The following is a 19,044-nucleotide window of genomic DNA, read 5'->3' as shown; positions in this document are numbered from 1 at the left end:
GTAAGCGCTCAATAAATACGATTGATGATGGTTGGCACCGCCCGCGCCCTCCTCGTCCGCCCCGGGGCCCGGCCTCACGCGGTGTCCAGCATGGCCAGCTCCTCCTTGCCCAGCTGGTCCTCCTCCAGCGCGTTGACCCGGGCTTCCTTGGCCACGGCGAGGGGCAGCGAGTCCGCGGGGGCGGCCGGGGGGTTGGCACCTGTGGCAGAGAGCCCGCTGTTGGGTAGGGCCCGTCTCTAGACGTTGCCAACTTGGACTTCCCAAGCGCTTAGTACAGTGCTCTGCGCACAGTAAGTGCTCAATAAAGACGATTGAATGAATGAATGAATGAATGACAAGGCCCTGGCTCAGGTGGCGGTACCTATCGAGCGCTTAATAAACTACCTATCGATAGTAAGCGCTTAATAAATGCCATTATTATTATTATTATTATTATCCCGGCTTCGCCACCCATAACAATAATAATAATGACATTTGTTAAGCGCTTACTATGTGCCAAGCACTGTTCTAAGCGCTGGGGGGGGGATACAAGGTGATCAGGTTGTCCCCCGAGCGGCTCACAGTCTTCACCCCCATTTTACAGATGAGGGAACTGAGGCCCAGAGAATAATAATGACAGCATTTGTTAAGCGCTTACTATGTGCAAAACGCTGTTCTAAGCGCTGGGAGGGGGATACAAGGTGATGAGGTTGTCCCACAGGGGGCTCACGGTCTTCACCCCCATTTTACAGATGAGGGAACTGAGGCCCAGAGAATAATAATGATGGCATTTGTTAAGCGCTTACTATGTGCAAAGAGCTGTTCTAAGCGCTGGGGGGGGATACAAGGTGATCAGGTTGTCCCACTGGGGGCTCACAGTCTTCACCCCCATTTTACAGATGAGGGAACTGAGGCCCAGAGAATAATAATGACGGCATTTGTTAAGCGCTTACTATGTGCAAAGTGCCGTTCTAAGCGCTGGGGGGGGGGGGATACAAGGCGATCAGGTTGTCCCACGGGGGGCTCACAGTCTTCACCCCCATTTTACAGATGAGGGAACTGAGGCCCAGAGAATAATAATGATGGCATTTGTTAAGCGCTTACTATGTACAAAGCGCCGTTCTAAGCGCTGGGGAGGATACAAGGCGATCAGGTTGCCCCATGTGGGGCTCACAACCTTCATCCCCATTTTAATCCCCATTTTAAGAAGCAGCGTGGCTCAGTGGAAAGAGCCCGGGCTGTGGAGCCCGAGGTCACGGGTTCAAATCCCGGCTCCGCCAACTGTCGGCTGGGTGACTTTGGGCCGGTCACCTCACTTCTCCGGGCCTCAGTTCCCTCATCTGTCAAATGGGGATGAAGCCCCTGAGCCCCCCGTGGGCCAACCCGATCACCTTCCGGCGCTTCGCACATGGGAAGCGCTTGATGGATGCCGTCGTTATGATTCGATGAGGTCGCTGAGGCCCAGTGAAGTGACTTGCCCCAAGTCACCCAGCTGATAATAGGTGGAGCGGGATCCGAACCCACGACCCGGGACCCCCCCAAACCCGGGGCCGCTTTCCGGGTGGCCCCTGCGGCCTCGTCCTCACCCAGGTTGTCCCTCAGGGCACTGGCCTCCTTGTGCCCGTCGAAGCGGTGGTTGGGGATGAGCTTCAGCCGCATGCGGGAGTATGTCTCCGCGCTGGACAGTCGCCAGCGGGTCGGGGGTGGGTCCCTGGGTGCGAGAGGAGGGTCTTTGGGTGCGGGGGGCAGAGGAGGAGACCCCCGCTGTTGCAACCATCTCTGTGTTCCCCCCCCGCCATAAAATAGAGCAATTTCTGGGTGAAAAATGCCCTCTTTCCCCCAACCCCTTTTAATAATAATAATACTGATGGCATTTATTAAGCGCTTACTATGTGCAAAGCACCGTTCTAAGCGCCGGGGAGGTTACAAGGGGATCAGGTTGCCCCACGGGGGCCCCCCAGTCTTCACCCCCATTTTCCAGATGAGGGAACTGAGGCCCAGAGAAGTGAAGTCCCCCGGCTGACAACTGGCAGAGCCGGGATTTGAACCCGTGACCTCTGACTCCAAAGCCTGGGCTCTTTTCCACTGAGCCACGCTGCTTCTCTTTTGGACTGCGAGCCCACTGTTGGGTAGGGACCGTCTCTATAGGTTGCCAACTTCCCAAGCGCTTAGTCCAGTGCTCTGCACACAGTAAGCGCTCAATAAATACGATTGATTGATTGATTCCTCAGCCTCAGCTCGGCCGTGCTCCGTCTCGTTTAGTTCTCCGAAAGCTTGTTCCATCTAGATCAGTGACCTCATCTGGAAAGTGGGGATGAAGACTGTGAGCCCCCACCGTGGGACAACCTGATCACCTTGTAACCTCCCCAGCGCTTAGAACGGTGCTTGGCACATAGTAAGCGCTTCATAAATGCCATCATCACCGTCATCGTCGTCACCTGTCGGCCCAAGCGGAGCAGGGGGCCGTGAGGAGGCGTCGCAGGGCGGCCCAGTGCAGCAGGACCGTGGCCCGCTGGGACGATTGCTGCTTCTGAACCGAGCTGTAGCGCAGGGCCTCCGTCCGCGCCCGATGCCGCACAGGCTCCAACACCTGCTCCTGTGGGGGGGCGACAGGACATTCAGTTCATTCCGTCCTACTTACTGAGCGCTTCCTGTGGGCAGGCACTGGACTAAGTGCTTGGGAAGTCCAAGTCCTTCCTCCTCCTTCCTCATCCCCCCCGCCTTACCTCCTTCCCCTCTCCACGGCACCTGCATATATGTATGTACGGATTTATTCCTCTATTTTATTTGTACATATTTACTATTCTATTTATTTTATTTGGTTAATAAGTTTTGTTTTGTTGTCTGTCTCCCCCTTCTAGATGGTGAGCCCACTGTTGGGTAGGGACCGGCTCTAGATGTTAACAACTTGGACTTCCCAAGCGCTTGGTGCAGTGCTCCGCACACAGTAAGCGCTCAATAAATACGACTGACTGAATGCATGAATATGCATATGTGTTTCTACATATTAATTACTCTATTTAATTTTACTTGTACATATTTACTAGTCTATTTATTTTATTTGGTTAATATGCTTTGTTTTGTTGTCCGTCTCCCCCTTCTAGCCTGTGAGCCCGCTGTTCGGTAGGGACCGTCTCTAGATGTTGCCAACTTGGACTTCCCAAGCGCTCAGTCCAGTGCTCTGCACACAGTAAGCACTCAATCAATACGACTGAATGAATGGATATGTATATATGTTTGTACATATTTATTACTCTATTTATTTTACTTGTACATATTTACTAGTCCATTTATTTTATTTTGTTAATATGTTTTCTTTTGTTCTCTGTCTCCCCCTTCTAGACCGTGAGCCCGCTGTCGGGTAGGGACCGGCTCTATTTGTTGCCAACTTGTACTTCCCAAGCGCTTAGTCCAGTGCTCTGCACAAAGGAAGCGCTCAATAAATACGACTGAATGAATAAATGAATATGTATATGTGTTTGTACATATTAATTACTCTATTTATTTTACTTGTACATATTTACTAGTCTATTGATTTTATTTTGTTAATATGTTTTCTTTTGTTCTCTGTCTCCCCCTTCTAGACTGTGAGCCCGCTGTTGGGTAGGGACCGGCTCTAGATGTTGCCAACTTGGACTTCCCCAGCGCTTAGTCCAGTGCTCTGCACACAGGAAATGCTCAATAAATACGACTGACTGACTGAATGAATATGTATATGTGTTTGTACATATTAATTACTCTATTTAATTTTACTTGTACATATTTACTAGTCTGTTTATTTTATTTGGTTAATATGCCTTGTTTTGTTGCCTGTCTCCCCCTTCTAGACCGTGAGCCCGCTGTTGGGAAGGGACCGTCTCTAGATGTTGCCGACTTGGACTTCCCAAGTGCTTAGTCCAGTGCTCTGCACACAGTAAGCGCTCAATAAATATGACTGAATGAGTGAAGGAATGAATATGTATACGTGTTTGTACATATTAATTACTCTATTTTACTTGTACATATTTACTATTCTATTTATTTTATTTGGTTAATATGTTTTGTTTTGTTGTCCATCTCCCCCTTCTAGACTGTGAACCCGCTGTTGGGTGGGGACCGTCTCTACATGTCGCCAACTTGTCCTTCCCAAGCGCTTCGTCCAGTGCTCTGCACACAGCAAGCGCTCAATAAATACGACTGTATGAATGAATGAATTTATTTTATTTGTACCTATTTAATCTATTTATTTTATTTTGTTAATATGTTTTGTTTTGTCATCTGTCTCCCCCTTCTAGACCGGGAGCCCGCTGTCGGGTAGCGACTGTCTCTAGATGTCGCCGACTTGGACTTCCCAAGAGCTTAGTCCAGTGCTCTGCACATGGTAAGCGCTCAATAAATATGACTGACTGAATGAATATGTATATATGTTTGTACGGATTTATTACTCTATTTATTTTACTTGTACATATTTACTAGTCTATTTATTTTATTTGGTTAATATGTTTTGTTTTGTTGTCCGTCTCCCCCTGTGAGCCCATTGTTGGGTAGGGCCTGTCTCCAGATGTTGCCAACTTGGACTTCCCAGGCGCTTAGTCCAGTGCTCTGCACACAGTAAGCGCTCAATACATATGACTGAATGAATGAGTGAATATGTATATATGTTTGTACAGATTTATAACTCTATTTCTTTTACTTGTACATATTTACTAGTCTATTTTATTTTGTTAATCTGTTTTGTTTTGTCGCCTGTCTCCCCCTTCTAGACCGTGAGCCCACTGTTGGGTAGGGGCCGTCTCTAGATGTTGCCCACTTTTACTTCCCTAGCGCTTCGTCCAGTGCTCTGCACACAGCAAGCGCTCAATAAGTACGACGGCACGAGTGAACGGACCTGGAAGAGGGCGCGGCTCTCGGCCCGCTCCTTCTCGCGGCGCTGAGCGTTGCTGAGCAGGGCGTCGTAGCAGGAGTTCCAGAAGTTGGACATGAGGTCGTGACTCTTGGCGTAGGTGTCCATCTCAAACTGCGACATGGTCGGCTGCACCTGGGCGGGAGGAGGCGGGCGTCGGGCCTGGGGACTCCCCCGAGCGCTCTGCAGGCGGCGTTTAGTACATAGCCCCGAGGGCCCAACGGAGGGGGGTGGGCAATCCGCACTCCAGCAGCTCGGGGCCGGCGAATAACGATAATAATAATAGTAACGACGGCACTTATTAAGCGCTTACTGTGCTAAGCGCCGGGGAGGTCCCCAGCCTCCACTGCTTTCCCCGACCCACTGAATTCATTCCTTCATTCAATCGTATTTACTGAGCGCTTACTGGGTGCACAGCACTGGACTAAGCGCTTGGGAAGTCCAAGTTGGCAGCCTATAGAGACGGTCATGGGTTCAAATCCCGGCTCCGCCACTTGCCAGCTGTGTGACTTTGGGCAAGTCACTCGGCTTCTCTGGGCCTCAGGTACCTCGTCTGTCAAATGGGGATGAAGACTGGGAGCCCCCCGTGGGACAACCTGATCACCTTGCAACCTCCCCAGCGCTTAGCGCGGTGCTTGGCACGTAGTAAGCGCTTAACAAATGCCGTCATTATTATGATGATGATGATGATGATGATGATGATGATCTCGGGGCGGCGGCTGCCCGTCCTGGGCCTACCTGCTTGTCGATGAAGGCGCGCCACTCCGGGGAGGCGCAGAAGGCTTGGAAGTCCTCGTAGAAGGTGGGGCTGCCGTTGGTGGGGGGCAAGGAGGGCAGCCCCCACTGCAGCCCCAGGGTGGCATAGGCGCGGTCCAGCAGCGCCCGCATCAGGGGCACCAGCCACGAGCAGCGCTCCGACTTGGCGTCCAGCGCCCGGCCCAGCGGGGCCTCCAGCTTGGCCAGGAGGTAGCAGGCCTCTTGGCGGCGCGGAGGCGTCGCCGTCTGCAGCAGCCCGTGCAGCTTCACGTGGGCCAGGGCGTGCAGCTGGAGGGAGTCAGGGCAGAGCCGGCTCAGCGGCCCCGGGGTCAATCCATCCATCAATCAATCGTATTGATTGAGCGCTTACCGTGTGCGGAGCACTGGACTAAGCCCTTGGGAAGTCCAAGCGGGCAACACATAGAGACGGGCCCTACCCGACAGTGGGCTCACAGGCTAGAAGGGGGAATCAATCAATCAATCGTATTTATTGAGCGCTTACTGTGTGCGGAGCACTGGACTAAGCGCTTGGGAAGTCCAAGCTGGCAACAGAGACGGGCCCTACCCCACAGTGGGCTCACAGGCTAGAAGGGGGAATCAATCAATCAATCAATCAATCAATCAATCGTATTGATTGAGCGCTTACTGTGTGCAGAGCACTGGACTAAGCGCTTTAGAAGTCCAAGTGGGCAACATCTAGAGACGGGCCCTACCCGACGGTGGGATCACAGTCTAGAAGGGGGAATCAATCAATCAATCAATCGTATTGATTGAGCGCTTACTGTGTGCAGAGTACTGGACTAAGCGCTTGGGAAGCACAAGCTGGCAACATCTAGAGACGGGCCCTACCCGACAGTGGGTTCACAGTCTAGAAGGGGGAATCAATCAATCAATCAATCGTATTTATTGAGCACTTACTGTGTGCAGAGCACTGGACTAAGCACTTGGGAAGTACAAGTGGGCAACATCTACAGACGGGCCCTACCCAACAGCGATTACGATTGATTGATTGATTGATAGAAGGGGGAGACAGACAACAAAACAAAACAAATTTCCTCAAGTACCGCATAATGGAGCCACAAATGAAGTTTTACGATCACCCTCCTAGTACTTCCCAAGCGCTTAGTCCAGTGCTCTGCACCCAATCAATCAATCGTATTTATTGAGCGCTTACTGTGTGCAGAGCACTGGACTAAGCGCTTGGGAAGTCCAACTTGGCAACATCTAGAGCCGGTCCCTACCCACCAGTGGGCTCACAGTCTAAAAGGGGGAGACAGAGAACAAAACCAAACATACTAACAAAATAAAATAAATAGAATAGATATGTACAGGTAAAATGAATAGAGTAATAAATATGTACAATATGCACAATAAATATGCACCCAGTCAGCGCTCCATAAATACGATGGAATGAGTGAATGAATGAACTGTGCTTGCCACCTCGTAGGTGCCTAATAAATGCCACGATTAATAAACGCCTCGTCCCCCTCTCCATCCCCCCGTCTTACCTCCTTCCCTTCCCCACAGCACCTGTATAGATGTATATATATTTGTACATATTTATTACTCTATTTATTGATTTATTTTACTTGTACCTATCTATTCTATTTATTTTATTTGGTTAGTATGTTTGGTTTTGTTCTCCGTCCCCCACCTTCTAGACTGTGAGCCCACTGTTGGGTAGGGACTGTCTCTATACGTTGCCAACTTGGACTTCCCAAGTGCTTAGTACAGTGCTCTGCACACAGTAAGCGCTCAATAAATGCGATTGATTGATTGATTAATAAATGCCTCATCCCCCTCTCCATCCCCCCCCCCCGCCTCACCTCCTTCCCTTCCCCACGGCACCTGTGTAGACGTATATATGTTTGTACAGATTTATTACTCTATTTTACTTGTACATATCTATTCGATTGATTTTATTTGGTTAATATGTTTGGCTTTGTCTTCGTCTCCCCCTTCTCGACCGTGAGCCCGCCGTTGGGTAGGGACCGTCTCTAGATGTTCCCAAGCGCTTAGTCCAGTGCTCTGCACCCAGTAAGCGCTCAATAAATGCGATTGATTGATTGATTGATTAATAAATGCCTCGTCCCCCTCTCCACCCCCCCGCCTTACCTCCTTCCCTTCCCCACAGCACCTGTATAGACGTACATATGTTTGTGAAGATTTATTACTCTATTTATTTTACTTGTACATATCTATTCTATTGATTTTATTTTATGAATATGTTTGGTTTTGTCGTCGTCTCCCCCTTCTCGACCGTGAGCCCGCCGTCGGGTAGGGACCGTCTCTAGATGTTCCCAAGCGCTTAGTCCAGTGCTCTGCACCCAGTAAGCGCTCAATAAATGCGACTGATTGATTGACTGATTGATTAATAAACGCCTCGTTCCCCTCTCCATCCCCCCGGCCTTACCTCCTTCCCTTCCCCACAGCGCCTGTATAGACGTATATATGTCTGTACAGATTTATTACTCTATTTATTTTACTTGTACATATCTATTCTATTTTATTTGGTGAATATGTTTGGTTTTGTCGTCCGTCTCCCCCTTCTCGACCGTGAGCCCGCCGTCGGGTAGGGACCGTCTCTAGGTGTTCCCAAGCGCTTAGTCCAGTGCTCTGCACCCAGTAAGCGCTCAATAAATGCGATTGATTGATTGATTGATTAATAAACGCCTCGTTCCCCTCTCCATCCCCCCGGCCTTACCTCCTTCCCTTCCGCACAGCGCCTGTATAGACGTATATATGTCTGTACAGATTTATTACTCTATTTATTTTACTTGTACATATCTATTCTATTTTATTTGGTTAATATGTTTGGTTTTGTCGTCCGTCTCCCCCTTCTCGACCGTGAGCCCGCCGTCGGGTAGGGACCGTCTCTAGGTGTTCCCAAGCGCTTAGTCCAGTGCTCTGCACCCAGTAAGCGCTCAATAAATGCGATTGATTGATTGATTGATTGATTAATAAACGCCTCGTTCCCCTCTCCATCCCCCCGGCCTTACCTCCTTCCCTTCCGCACAGCGCCTGTATAGACGTATATATGTCTGTACAGATTTATTACTCTATTTATTTTACTTGTACATATCTATTCTATTTTATTTGGTTAATATGTTTGGTTTTGTCGTCCCTCTCCCCCTTCTCGACCGTGAGCCCGCCGTCGGGTAGGGACCGTCTCTAGGTGTTCCCAAGCGCTTAGTCCAGTGCTCTGCACCCGGTAAGCGCTCAATAAATGCGATTGATTGATTGATTGATTAATAAACGCCTCGTTCCCCTCTCCATCCCCCCGGCCTTACCTCCTTCCCTTCCGCACAGCGCCTGTATAGACGTATATATGTCTGTACAGATTTATTACTCTATTTATTTTACTTGTACATATCTATTCTATTTTATTTGGTTAATATGTTTGGTTTTGTCGTCCGTCTCCCCCTTCTCGACCGTGAGCCCGCCGTCGGGTAGTGACCGTCTCTACGTGTTCCCAAGCGCTTAGTCCAGTGCTCTGCACCCAGTAAGCGCTCAATAAATGCGATTGATTGATTGATTGATTAATAAACGCCTCGTTCCCCTCTCCATCCCCCCGGCCTTACCTCCTTCCCTTCCACACAGCGCCTGTATAGACGTATATATGTCTGTACAGATTTATTAATCTATTTATTTTACTTGTACATATCTATTCTATTTTATTTGGTTAATATGTTTGGTTTTGTCGTCCGTCTCCCCCTTCTCGACCGTGAGCCCGCCGTCGGGTAGGGACCGTCTCTAGATGTTCCCAAGCGCTTAGTCCAGTGCTCTGCACCCAGTAAGCGCTCAATAAATGCGACTGATTGATTGATTGATTGATTAATAAACGCCTCGTTCCCCTCTCCATCCCCCCGGCCTTACCTCCTTCCCTTCCGCACAGCGCCTGTATAGACGTATATATGTCTGTACAGATTTATTACTCTATTTATTTTACTTGTACATATCTATTCTATTTTATTTGGTGAATATGTTTGGTTTTGTCGTCCGTCTCCCCCTTCTCGACCGTGAGCCCGCCGTCGGGTAGGGACCGTCTCTAGGTGTTCCCAAGCGCTTAGTCCAGTGCTCTGCACCCAGTAAGCGCTCAATAAATGCGATTGATTGATTGATTGATTAATAAACGCCTCGTTCCCCTCTCCATCCCCCCGGCCTTACCTCCTTCCCTTCCGCACAGCGCCTGTATAGACGTATATATGTCTGTACAGATTTATTACTCTATTTATTTTACTTGTACATATCTATTCTATTTTATTTGGTGAATATGTTTGGTTTTGTCGTCCGTCTCCCCCTTCTCGACCGTGAGCCCGCCGTCGGGTAGGGACCGTCTCTAGGTGTTCCCAAGCGCTTAGTACAGCGCTGTGCACCCGGTAAGCGCTCAATAAGTACGATTGATTGATTGATTGATCGATCGATGATGGTTATTCTCGAACAGCCACGGTCCCCGCCCGTCCCGGGGGTCCCCACCTGGGTGTCGTCCAGTAGCATGTAGCCGACGAGCAGCCGCAGCCCGATCTGCGCCATCTCCTGCAGGTCGGCGGGGCCGTCGGCCAGGTGCTGCCAGGCGCCCAGGCGGTCCAGTAAGGTGGTCGACCCCTCGAACAGCTGCGTACAGAGCCGCGGGGGCGGGCCAGGGTCAGGGCCGGATGGGAATCGGTGGTCCTGGGTTCGAATCCCGCCTCCGCCCCTCGTCTGCTGGGTGACCCCGCGCTGGCCGCTTCAATCGCTCACTCAGTTCTGTTTATTGAGCGCCGACTGTGTGCGGAGCACTGCACTAAGTGCTTAACTTCGCTGGGCCTCATCTGGAAGCGGCGTGGCTCAGTGGAAAGAAGGGTTGTGGGTTCTAATCCCGCCTCCGCCCCTCGTCTGCGGGGTGACCCCGCGCTGGCCGCTTCAATCGCTCACTCAGTTCTGTTTATTGAGCGCTGACTGTGTGCGGAGCACTGCACTAAGCGCTGAACTTCCCTGGGCCTCGTCTGGAAGCGGCGTGGCTCAGTGGAAAGAAGGGTTGTGGGTTCTAATCCCGCCTCCGCCCCTCATCTGTGGGGTGACCCTGCGCTGGCCGCTTCAATCGCTCACTCAGTTCTATTTATTGAGCGCTGACTGTGTGCAGAGCACTGCTCTAAGCGCTTAACTTCCCTGGGCCTCGTCTGGAAGCGGCGTGGCTCAGTGGAAAGAAGGGTTGTGGGTTCTAATCCCGCCTCCGCCCCTCGTCTGCGGGGTGACCCCGCGCTGGCCGCTTCAATCGCTCACTCAGTTCTATTTATTGAGCGCTGACTGTGTGCGGAGCACTGCACTAAGCGCTTAACTTCCCTGGGCCTCGTCTGGAAGCGGCGTGGCTCAGTGGAAAGAAGGGTTGTGGGTTCTAATCCCGCCTCCGCCCCTCGTCTGTGGGGTGACCCTGCGCTGGCCGCTTCAATCGCTCACTCAGTTCTATTTACTGAGCGCTGACTGTGTGTGGAGCACTGCACTAAGCGCTTAACTTCTCTGGGCCTCGTCTGGAAGCGGCGTGGCTCAGTGGAGAGAGGGGTCGTGGGTTCTAATCCCGCCTCCGCCCCTTGTCTGTGGGGTGACCCCGGGCTGGCCACTTCAATCGCTCATTCAGTTGTATTTATTGAGCGCTGTTGTACTTCCCAAGCGCTTAGTCCAGTGCTCTGCACACAGTAAGCGCTCAATAAATACAACTGAATGAATGAATGAATGACTGTGTGCGGAGCACTGGACTAAGCGCTTAACTTCTCTGGGCCTCAGTGGCCTCCTCTGGAAGCGGCGTGGCTCAGTGGAAAGAGCCCGGGCTTGGGAGTCGGGGGTCGTGGGTTCTAATCCCGCCTCCGCTACATGGCTGCCGTGTGACCTCGGGCGAGTCACTTAATTTCTCTGAGCCTCAGTTCCCTTATCTATAAAATGGGGACGAAGACCGTGAGCCCCACGTGGGACAACCCGATGACCTTGTATCCCCCCCCCCCACAGCGCTTAGAACAGTGCTTCGCACATAGTAAGTAGCGTGGCTCAGTGGAAAGAGCCCGGGCTTTGGAGTCAGAGGTCACGGGTTCAAATCCCGGCTCTGCCAATTGTCAGCTGGGTGACTTTGGGCGAGTCACTTCCCTTCTCTGGGCCTCAGTTCCCTCATCTGGAAAATGGGGATGAAGAGTGGGAGCCCCTCGAGGGACAACCTGATCACCCTGTAACCTCCCCAGCGCTTAGAACAGTGCTTGGCACATAGTCAGTGCTTAACAAATGCCATCATTATTATTATTATTATTATTATTTAGTAAGCACTTAACGAATGCCATCTTTATTATCATCTAGAAAATGGGGATAAGGACTCCCACTGTTGGGTAGGGACCGTCTCCGTATGTTGCCAACTTGTCCTTCCCAAGCGCTTAGTCCAGTGCTCTGCACACAGTAAGCGCTCAATAAATACGATTGATTGAGGACTTGGAGCACCACGGGGGACAACCCTGGATCTCCCCGGGCGTTTCGAACAGCGCTTGGCACATAGTAAGCGCTTAATGAGTTCCTTAATTATTAAGTGGGGGGCAGTCAAGGCTGGGGGCGCTGACCATCATTATTATCATTCATTCGATCGTATTTATTGAGCGCTTACTGTGTGCAGAGCACTGGACTAAGCGCTTGAATTATTATTATTCACTGTACTAAGCGCTTAATTATTATTAAGGGGGGTGACCGAAGAGTCGGGGCCGGATGAGGAAATTGGGCCTGGACGGAGGGAGGGTGAGGCCCGGGGGGCGTTGGGGGAACCAGTCACTGAATCGGTTGTATTTACGGCGTGCTAACTGTGGGAAAGGCACTGTACTAAGCGCCCGATCGGGGCCGAAGAGTGTGTTGGGGAGGGGAAAAGGGGTCCTTTTCCCACCTTTTCGCTCCACAGGCCCTGGTTGGCGTGACCCTTGGAGGACAGGAAGTCCTGCAGTGGGCGTAGCCGTGCTAACTGCGTGCAAGGCACTGTACTAAGCGTCCGATCGGGGCCGAAGAGTGTGATGGGGAGGGGAAAAGGGGTCCCTTTCCCACCTTTTCGCTCCACAGGCCCTGGTTGGCGTGACCCAGCACTGTACTAAGCGCCCAAACGGGGCCAAAGAGTGTGATGGGGAGGGGATAGAGGTCCCTTTCCCACCTTTTAGTTCCACAAGCCCTGGTTGGCATGACCCAGCACTGTACTAAGCGCCCGATCGGGGCCGAAGAGTGTGTTGGGGAGGGGAAAGGGGTCCCTTTCCCACCTTTTCGCTCCACAGGCCCTGGTTGGCGTGACTCAGCACTGTACTAAGTGTCCGATCGGGGCCAAAGAGTGTGTTGGGGAGGGGAAAGGGGGTCTCTTTCCCACCTTTTCGCTCCACAGGCCCTGGTTGGCGTGAGCCAGCACTGTACTAAGCGTCCGATCGGGGCCGAAGAGTGTGTTGGGGAGGGGAAAGGGGGTCCCTTTCCCACCTTTTCGCTCCACAGGCCCTGGTTGGCGTGACCCAGCACTGTACTAAGCGCCCGATCGGGGCCGAAGAGTGTGATGGGGAGGGGAAAGGGGTCCCTTTCCCACCTTTTCGCTCCACAGGCCCTGGTTGGCGTGACCCAGCACTGTACTAAGCGCCCGATCGGGGCCAAAGAGTGTGTTGGGGAGGGGAAAGGGGTCCCTTTCCCACCTTTTCGCTCCACAGGCCCTGGTTGGCATGACCCAGCACTGTACTAAGCACCCAATCGGGGCCGAAGAGTGTGTTGGGGAGGGGAAAAGGGGTCCCTTTCCCACCTTTTCGCTCCACAGGCCCTGGTTGGCATGACCCAGCACTGTACTAAGCACCCAATCGGGGCCGAAGAGTGTGTTGGGGAGGGGAAAAGGGGTCCCTTTCCCACCTTATCGCTCCACAGGCCCTGGCTGGCGGGACCCTCAGAGGACAGAAAGTCCTGCAGCGGGCGTAGCAGTGCTAACTACGCGCAAGGCACTGTACTAAGCGCCCGATCGGGGCCGAAGAGTGTGTTGGGGAGGGGCAAAGGGGTCCCTTTCCCACCTTTTCGCTCCACAGGCCCTGGTTGGCAGGACCCAGCACTGTACTAAGCATCCGATCGGGGCCGAAGAGTGTGTTGGGGAGGGGAAAGGGGTCCCATTCCCACCTTTTCGCTCCACAGGCCCTGGCTGGCGTGACCCAGCACTGTACTAAGCACCCAATCGGGGCCGAAGAGTGTGTTGGGGAGGGGAACGGGGTCCCTTTCCCACCTTTTAGCTCCACAAGCCCTGGTTGGCGTGACCCAGCACTGTACTAAGTGTCCGATTGGGGCCGAAGAGTGTGTTGGGGAGGGGAACGGGGTCCCTTTCCCAACTTTTCGCTCCACAAGCCCTGGTTGGCGGGACCCAGCACTGTACTAAGCTCCCGACTGGGGCCGAAGAGTGTGTTGGGGAGGGGAAAAGGGGTCCCTTTCCCACCTTTTCGCTCCACAGGCCCTGGTTGGCGGGACCCTCGGAGGACAGGAAGTCCTGCAGCGGGCGTAGCCGCGCTAACTGTGCGCAAGGCACTGTACTAAGAGTCCGATCGGGGCCGAAGAGTGTGATGGGGAGGGGAAAGGGGTCCCTTTCCCACCTTTTCGCTCCACAGGCCCTGGCTGGCGTGACCCAGCACTGTACTAAGCGCCCAAACGGGGCCAAAGAGTGTGATGGGGAGGGGAAAGAGGTCCCTTTCCCACCTTTTAGTTCCACAAGCCCTGGTTGGCATGACCCAGCACTGTACTAAGCGTCCGATCGGGGCCGAAGAGTGTGTTAGGAAGGGGCAAAGGGGTCCCTTTCCCACCTTTTCGCTCCACAGGCCCTGGTTGGCGTGACCCAGCACTGTACTAAGCGCCCGATCGGGGCCGAAGAGTGTGTTGGGGAGGGGAAAGGGGTCCCTTTCCCACCTTTTCGCTCCACAAGCCCTGGTTGGCGTGACCCAGCACTGTACTAAGCGTCCGATCGGGGCCGAAGAGTGTGTTGGGGAGGGGAACGGGGTCCCTTTCCCAACTTTTCACTCCACAAGCCCTGGTTGGCGTGACCCAGCACTGTACTAAGCTCCCGATTGGGGCCGAAGAGTGTGTTGGGGAGGGGAAAGGGGGTCCCTTTCCCACCTTTTCGCTCCACAGGCCCTGGCTGGCGTGACCCAGCACTGTACTAAGCGTCCGATCGGGGCCAAAGAGTGTGATGGGGAGGGGAAAAGGGGTCCCTTTCCCACCTTTTCGCTCCACAGGCCCTGGTTGGCGTGACCCAGCACTGTACTAAGCGTCCGATCGGGGCCGAAGAGTGTGTTGGGGAGGGGAACGGGGTCCCTTTCCCAACTTTTCGCTCCACAAGCCCTGGTTGGCGTGACCCAGCACTGTACTAAGCGCCCGATCGGGGCCGAAGAGTGTGTTGGGGAGGGGAAAGGGGTCCCTTTCCCACCTTTTCGCTCCACAGGCCCTGGCTGGCGTGACCCTCGGAGGACAGGAAGTCCTGCAGCGGGCGGAGCCGCGCTAACTGGGCGCAAGGCACTGTACTAAGCGCCCGATCGGGGCCGAAGAGTGTGTTGGGGAGGGGCAAAGGGGTCCCTTTCCCACCTTTTCGCTCCACAGGCCCTGGTTGGCGTGACCCTCGGAGGACAGGAAGTCCTGCAGCAGGCGGAGCAGCTTGAGCACGTTGTGGGTGAGGGCGGGCAGGGCCGCGGGCCCCGCTTCCTGCAGGTCTGACAGGGCCGATTCCACCATCATTTCCAGGAGGCTGGAGGGACGACAAGGCCGCCGCCGCCGCCGCCGCGGAAGCGGGAGGAGAAGGGGGTGGGCGGGGGCGGGGGTCACCCCCACGCGCCCCCCCGGACCCCCCCCCCGGTATTCCCCGCGGCCCCTCTCGGGGTAGACTGCCATGGGGTTTGTTATTAATAATAATAATAACAACAACAACAACAACATCTCGGGGTAAACGCTGATGGTGTTTGTTAACAACAACAACAAAAACAACAACATCTTGGGGTAGACGCCAATGGTGTTTGTTAACAACAACAACATCTCGGGGTAGACGCTGATGGTGTGTGTTAACAACAACAACGACAACAACAACAACAACATCTCGGGGTAGACGCCGATGGTGTTTGTTAACAACAACAACAACATCAACAACAATATCTCGGGGTAGATGCTCATGGTGTTTGTTAACAACAACAACAACATCTTGGGGTAGACGCTGATGGTGTTTGTTAACAACAACGACAACAACAACATCATCATCTCGGGGTAGACGCCGATGGTGTTTGTTAACAACAACAACAAAAACAACAACATCTTGGGGTAGACACCAATGGTGTTTGTTAACAACAACAACAACAACAACAACAACAATATCTCGGGGTAGATGCTGATGGTGTTTGTTAACAACAACAACAACAACATCTCGGGGTAGACGCTGATGGTGTTTGTTAACAACAACAACATCTCGGGGTAGACGCTGATGGTGTTTGTTAACAACAACGACAACAACAACAACAACAACATCTCGGGGTAGACGCCGATGGTGTTTGTTAACAACAACAACAACAACAAAAACAACAACATCTTGGGGTAGACACCAATGGTGTTTGTTAACAACAACAAAAACATCAACAACAACATCTCGGGGTAGATGCTGATGGTGTTTGTTAACAACAACATCTCGGGGTAGACGCCGATGGTGTTTGTTAACAACAATGACAACAACAACAACAACATCATCTCGGGGTAGACGCCGATGGGGTTTGTTAACAACAACAACAACAACAACGATAATAATATCTCAGGGCAGATGCCGTTGGTGTTTGTTAACAACAACAACAACAACATCTCGGGGTAGACGCCGATGGGGTTTGTGAACAACAACAACAATAATAATGATATAATATTCATATAATATATATAATATAATATTCTAAAATAATATAGTTTTATAGAAGCCGCATGGCTCGGGGAAAGAGCCCGGGCTTTGGAGTCAGAGGTCATGGGTTCAAATCCCAACTCTGCCACATGACTGCTGTGTGCTAAGTGCTTAATAAATGCCACCATTATTATTATTATTAGCAAATACCATTATATATATATACACATATGCATATACACATATATAAATAGCATTTAATGGCATTTGATGAATACTGTGAGCCCCCAGTGGGACAGCCTGATCACCTTGTAACCTCCCCAGCGCTTATGCTTGGCACATAGTAAGCACTTAACAAATGCCACCATTATTATTATTAACAAATATCATTTTATATATATATATATATACATATACACATACATATACAAATGGCATTTAATGGCATTTGATGAATACTGTGAGCCCCCCAGTGGGACAGCCTGATCACCTTGTAGCCTCCCCAACACTTAGAACGGTGCTTGGCACATAGTAAGCGCTTAATAAATGCCATTATTACTATCACTATTATTATTAACAAATAACATTATATATATATATATATAAATATATATATATATATATATATATATATATATATATATATATATATACCCATATTTAAATGGTATTTATTAAGCGCTCTGTGCAAAGCACTGTTCTATTATTACTATTATGTGGGAAGGGGATGTGACTGTTTATGGTTGCACTGTCCTCTTCCGAGTGCTCAGTACAGTGCCCTGCACACAGTAAGCGCTCAATACATACAACCAAATGAACTTCATTCATTCATTCATTCATTCAATCGTATTTATTGAGCACTTCCTGTGTGCAGAGCACTATATTAACCGCTTGGGAAGTCCAAGTTGGCAACATCTAGAGACGGCCCCTACCCAACAGCGGGCTCACAGTCTAGAAGGGGGAGAAAGAGAACAAAAACAAAACATATTACAAATAAAATAATCCCCCTCCTTCCTCTCTGCACTTCGTGGCTGTATATATGTATATATGTTTGTACATATGTATTACTCTATTTATTTATGTTACTTGTACATATCTATTCTATTTATTTTATTTTGTTAATATGTTTTGTTTTATTCTCTGCCTCCCCCTTCTAGACTGTGAGCCCGCGGTTGAGTAGGGACCGGCTCTAGATGTTGCCAACTTGGACTTCCCAAGCGTTTAGTCCAGTGCTCTGCACACAGGAAGCGCTCAATAAATACGACTGATTGATTGATTGATTGACTGTCTCCCCCTTCTAGCCTGTGAGCCCGCAGTTGGGTAGGGACCGTCTCTAGATGTTGCCAACTTGGACTTCCCAAGCGTTTAGTCCAGTGCTCTGCACACAGTAAGCGCTCAATAAATACGATTGATTGATTGATTGATTGATTGACTGTCTCCCCCTTCTAGCCTGTAAGCCCACTGTTGGGTAGGGACCGTCTCTAGATGTTGCCAACTTGGACTTCCCAAGCGCTTAGTCCAGTGCTCCGCACACAGTAAGCGCTCAATAAATACGATTGATTGATTGATTGATTGACTGTCTCCCCCTTCTAGCCTGTGAGCCCGCTGTTGGGTAGGGCCCGTCTCTAGATGTTGCCAACTTGGACTTCCCGAGCGCTCAGTCCAGTGCTCCGCACACAGTAAGCGCTCAATAAATACGATTGATTGATTGATTAGGAGGGGGAGACAAGTACTCATTCTTGTACTCTCGCAAGCGCTTCGTACAGCGCTCTTCAGCCAGTAACTTTTCCATCCTACTGATCGACTGAGGAAGGGAACGGAGACATGGGCGCTCCAGGGAATGAAAAGGGGGGGGGTGATCATCGTTAGGTCCGGAAGCGGCGGGAGCGTGGACGACGCCCGCCGGTGCCCGCGGCCTACCTGCGCTTGATCTCGTCGGGCGGCCGCACCAGCTGGCCCGCGGCGCCCAGCTTGGTGAGGACGGAGAAGACCTGGCCCCGCTCCCGCCAGGCGGCCTCGTCGCCGCCCTCCACGCCGCGCCAGGTCAGCGAGAACAGGATGTTGGTCAGCAGGTTGCTCAGCTCCTCCTCGGGGGCTTGCTGGCGGGCCGCGGGGGGTGGGGGGCGCGACACGGAGAGGGCGTGGGCACCCCCGGCGGCCCTCTCCCATCCCGCCCCGGCTCGGAGGATGCTCCCGGGAATGACGGAGGTTGGGACCGTCGGGATCGGGGATCCCCCCCGCCCCCCGCCCGCCCTGGGCTGACCAGGGGGTTGCTGGAGCCGGAGGGGTCATCCCCAGGCCCCTTGACCTCTGACCTCCCACTCGGGGTTGACCAGGGGGTCGCTGGAGCCAGAGGGGTCGTGGCCGGGCCCCTGACCTCTGACCTCCCGTCCCAAGACCCCCACCCGGGGCTGATCGGGGGTTACTGGAGCTGGAGGGGTCATCCCCAGGTCCCCTGGTCCCCTGCCCCTCAGATCCCCCTGCCCCCCCCGCACCCGGGGCTGACCAGGGGGTTACTGGAGCTGAAGGGGTCATCCCCGGGCCCCCTGACCTCTAACCTCCCGCCCCAAGA

The 19,044-nt window shown here is 52.1% G+C and overlaps 1 protein-coding gene across 1 annotated transcript in view; it reads right to left on the bottom strand.

The window, feature by feature from the left end:
- NBEAL2 (neurobeachin like 2) overlaps positions 1-19,044 on the bottom strand; it is a 128,856-nt gene that overhangs the window by 23,406 nt on the left and 86,406 nt on the right. Inside the window, 8 exon segments of the mRNA XM_038755708.1 lie at positions 79-199; positions 1,566-1,690; positions 2,418-2,575; positions 4,847-4,996; positions 5,600-5,905; positions 10,094-10,231; positions 15,191-15,350; positions 18,393-18,571. Coding sequence (XP_038611636.1) covers positions 79-199; positions 1,566-1,690; positions 2,418-2,575; positions 4,847-4,996; positions 5,600-5,905; positions 10,094-10,231; positions 15,191-15,350; positions 18,393-18,571 — 1,337 coding nt within the window.

This window comes from Tachyglossus aculeatus, chromosome 13, assembly GCF_015852505.1.
Source record: "Tachyglossus aculeatus isolate mTacAcu1 chromosome 13, mTacAcu1.pri, whole genome shotgun sequence".
Taxonomy (NCBI): Eukaryota; Metazoa; Chordata; class Mammalia; order Monotremata; family Tachyglossidae; genus Tachyglossus; species Tachyglossus aculeatus.
Note: the sequence above shows the minus strand (reverse complement) of the source record. Positions and strands in the feature narration are given on the sequence as shown.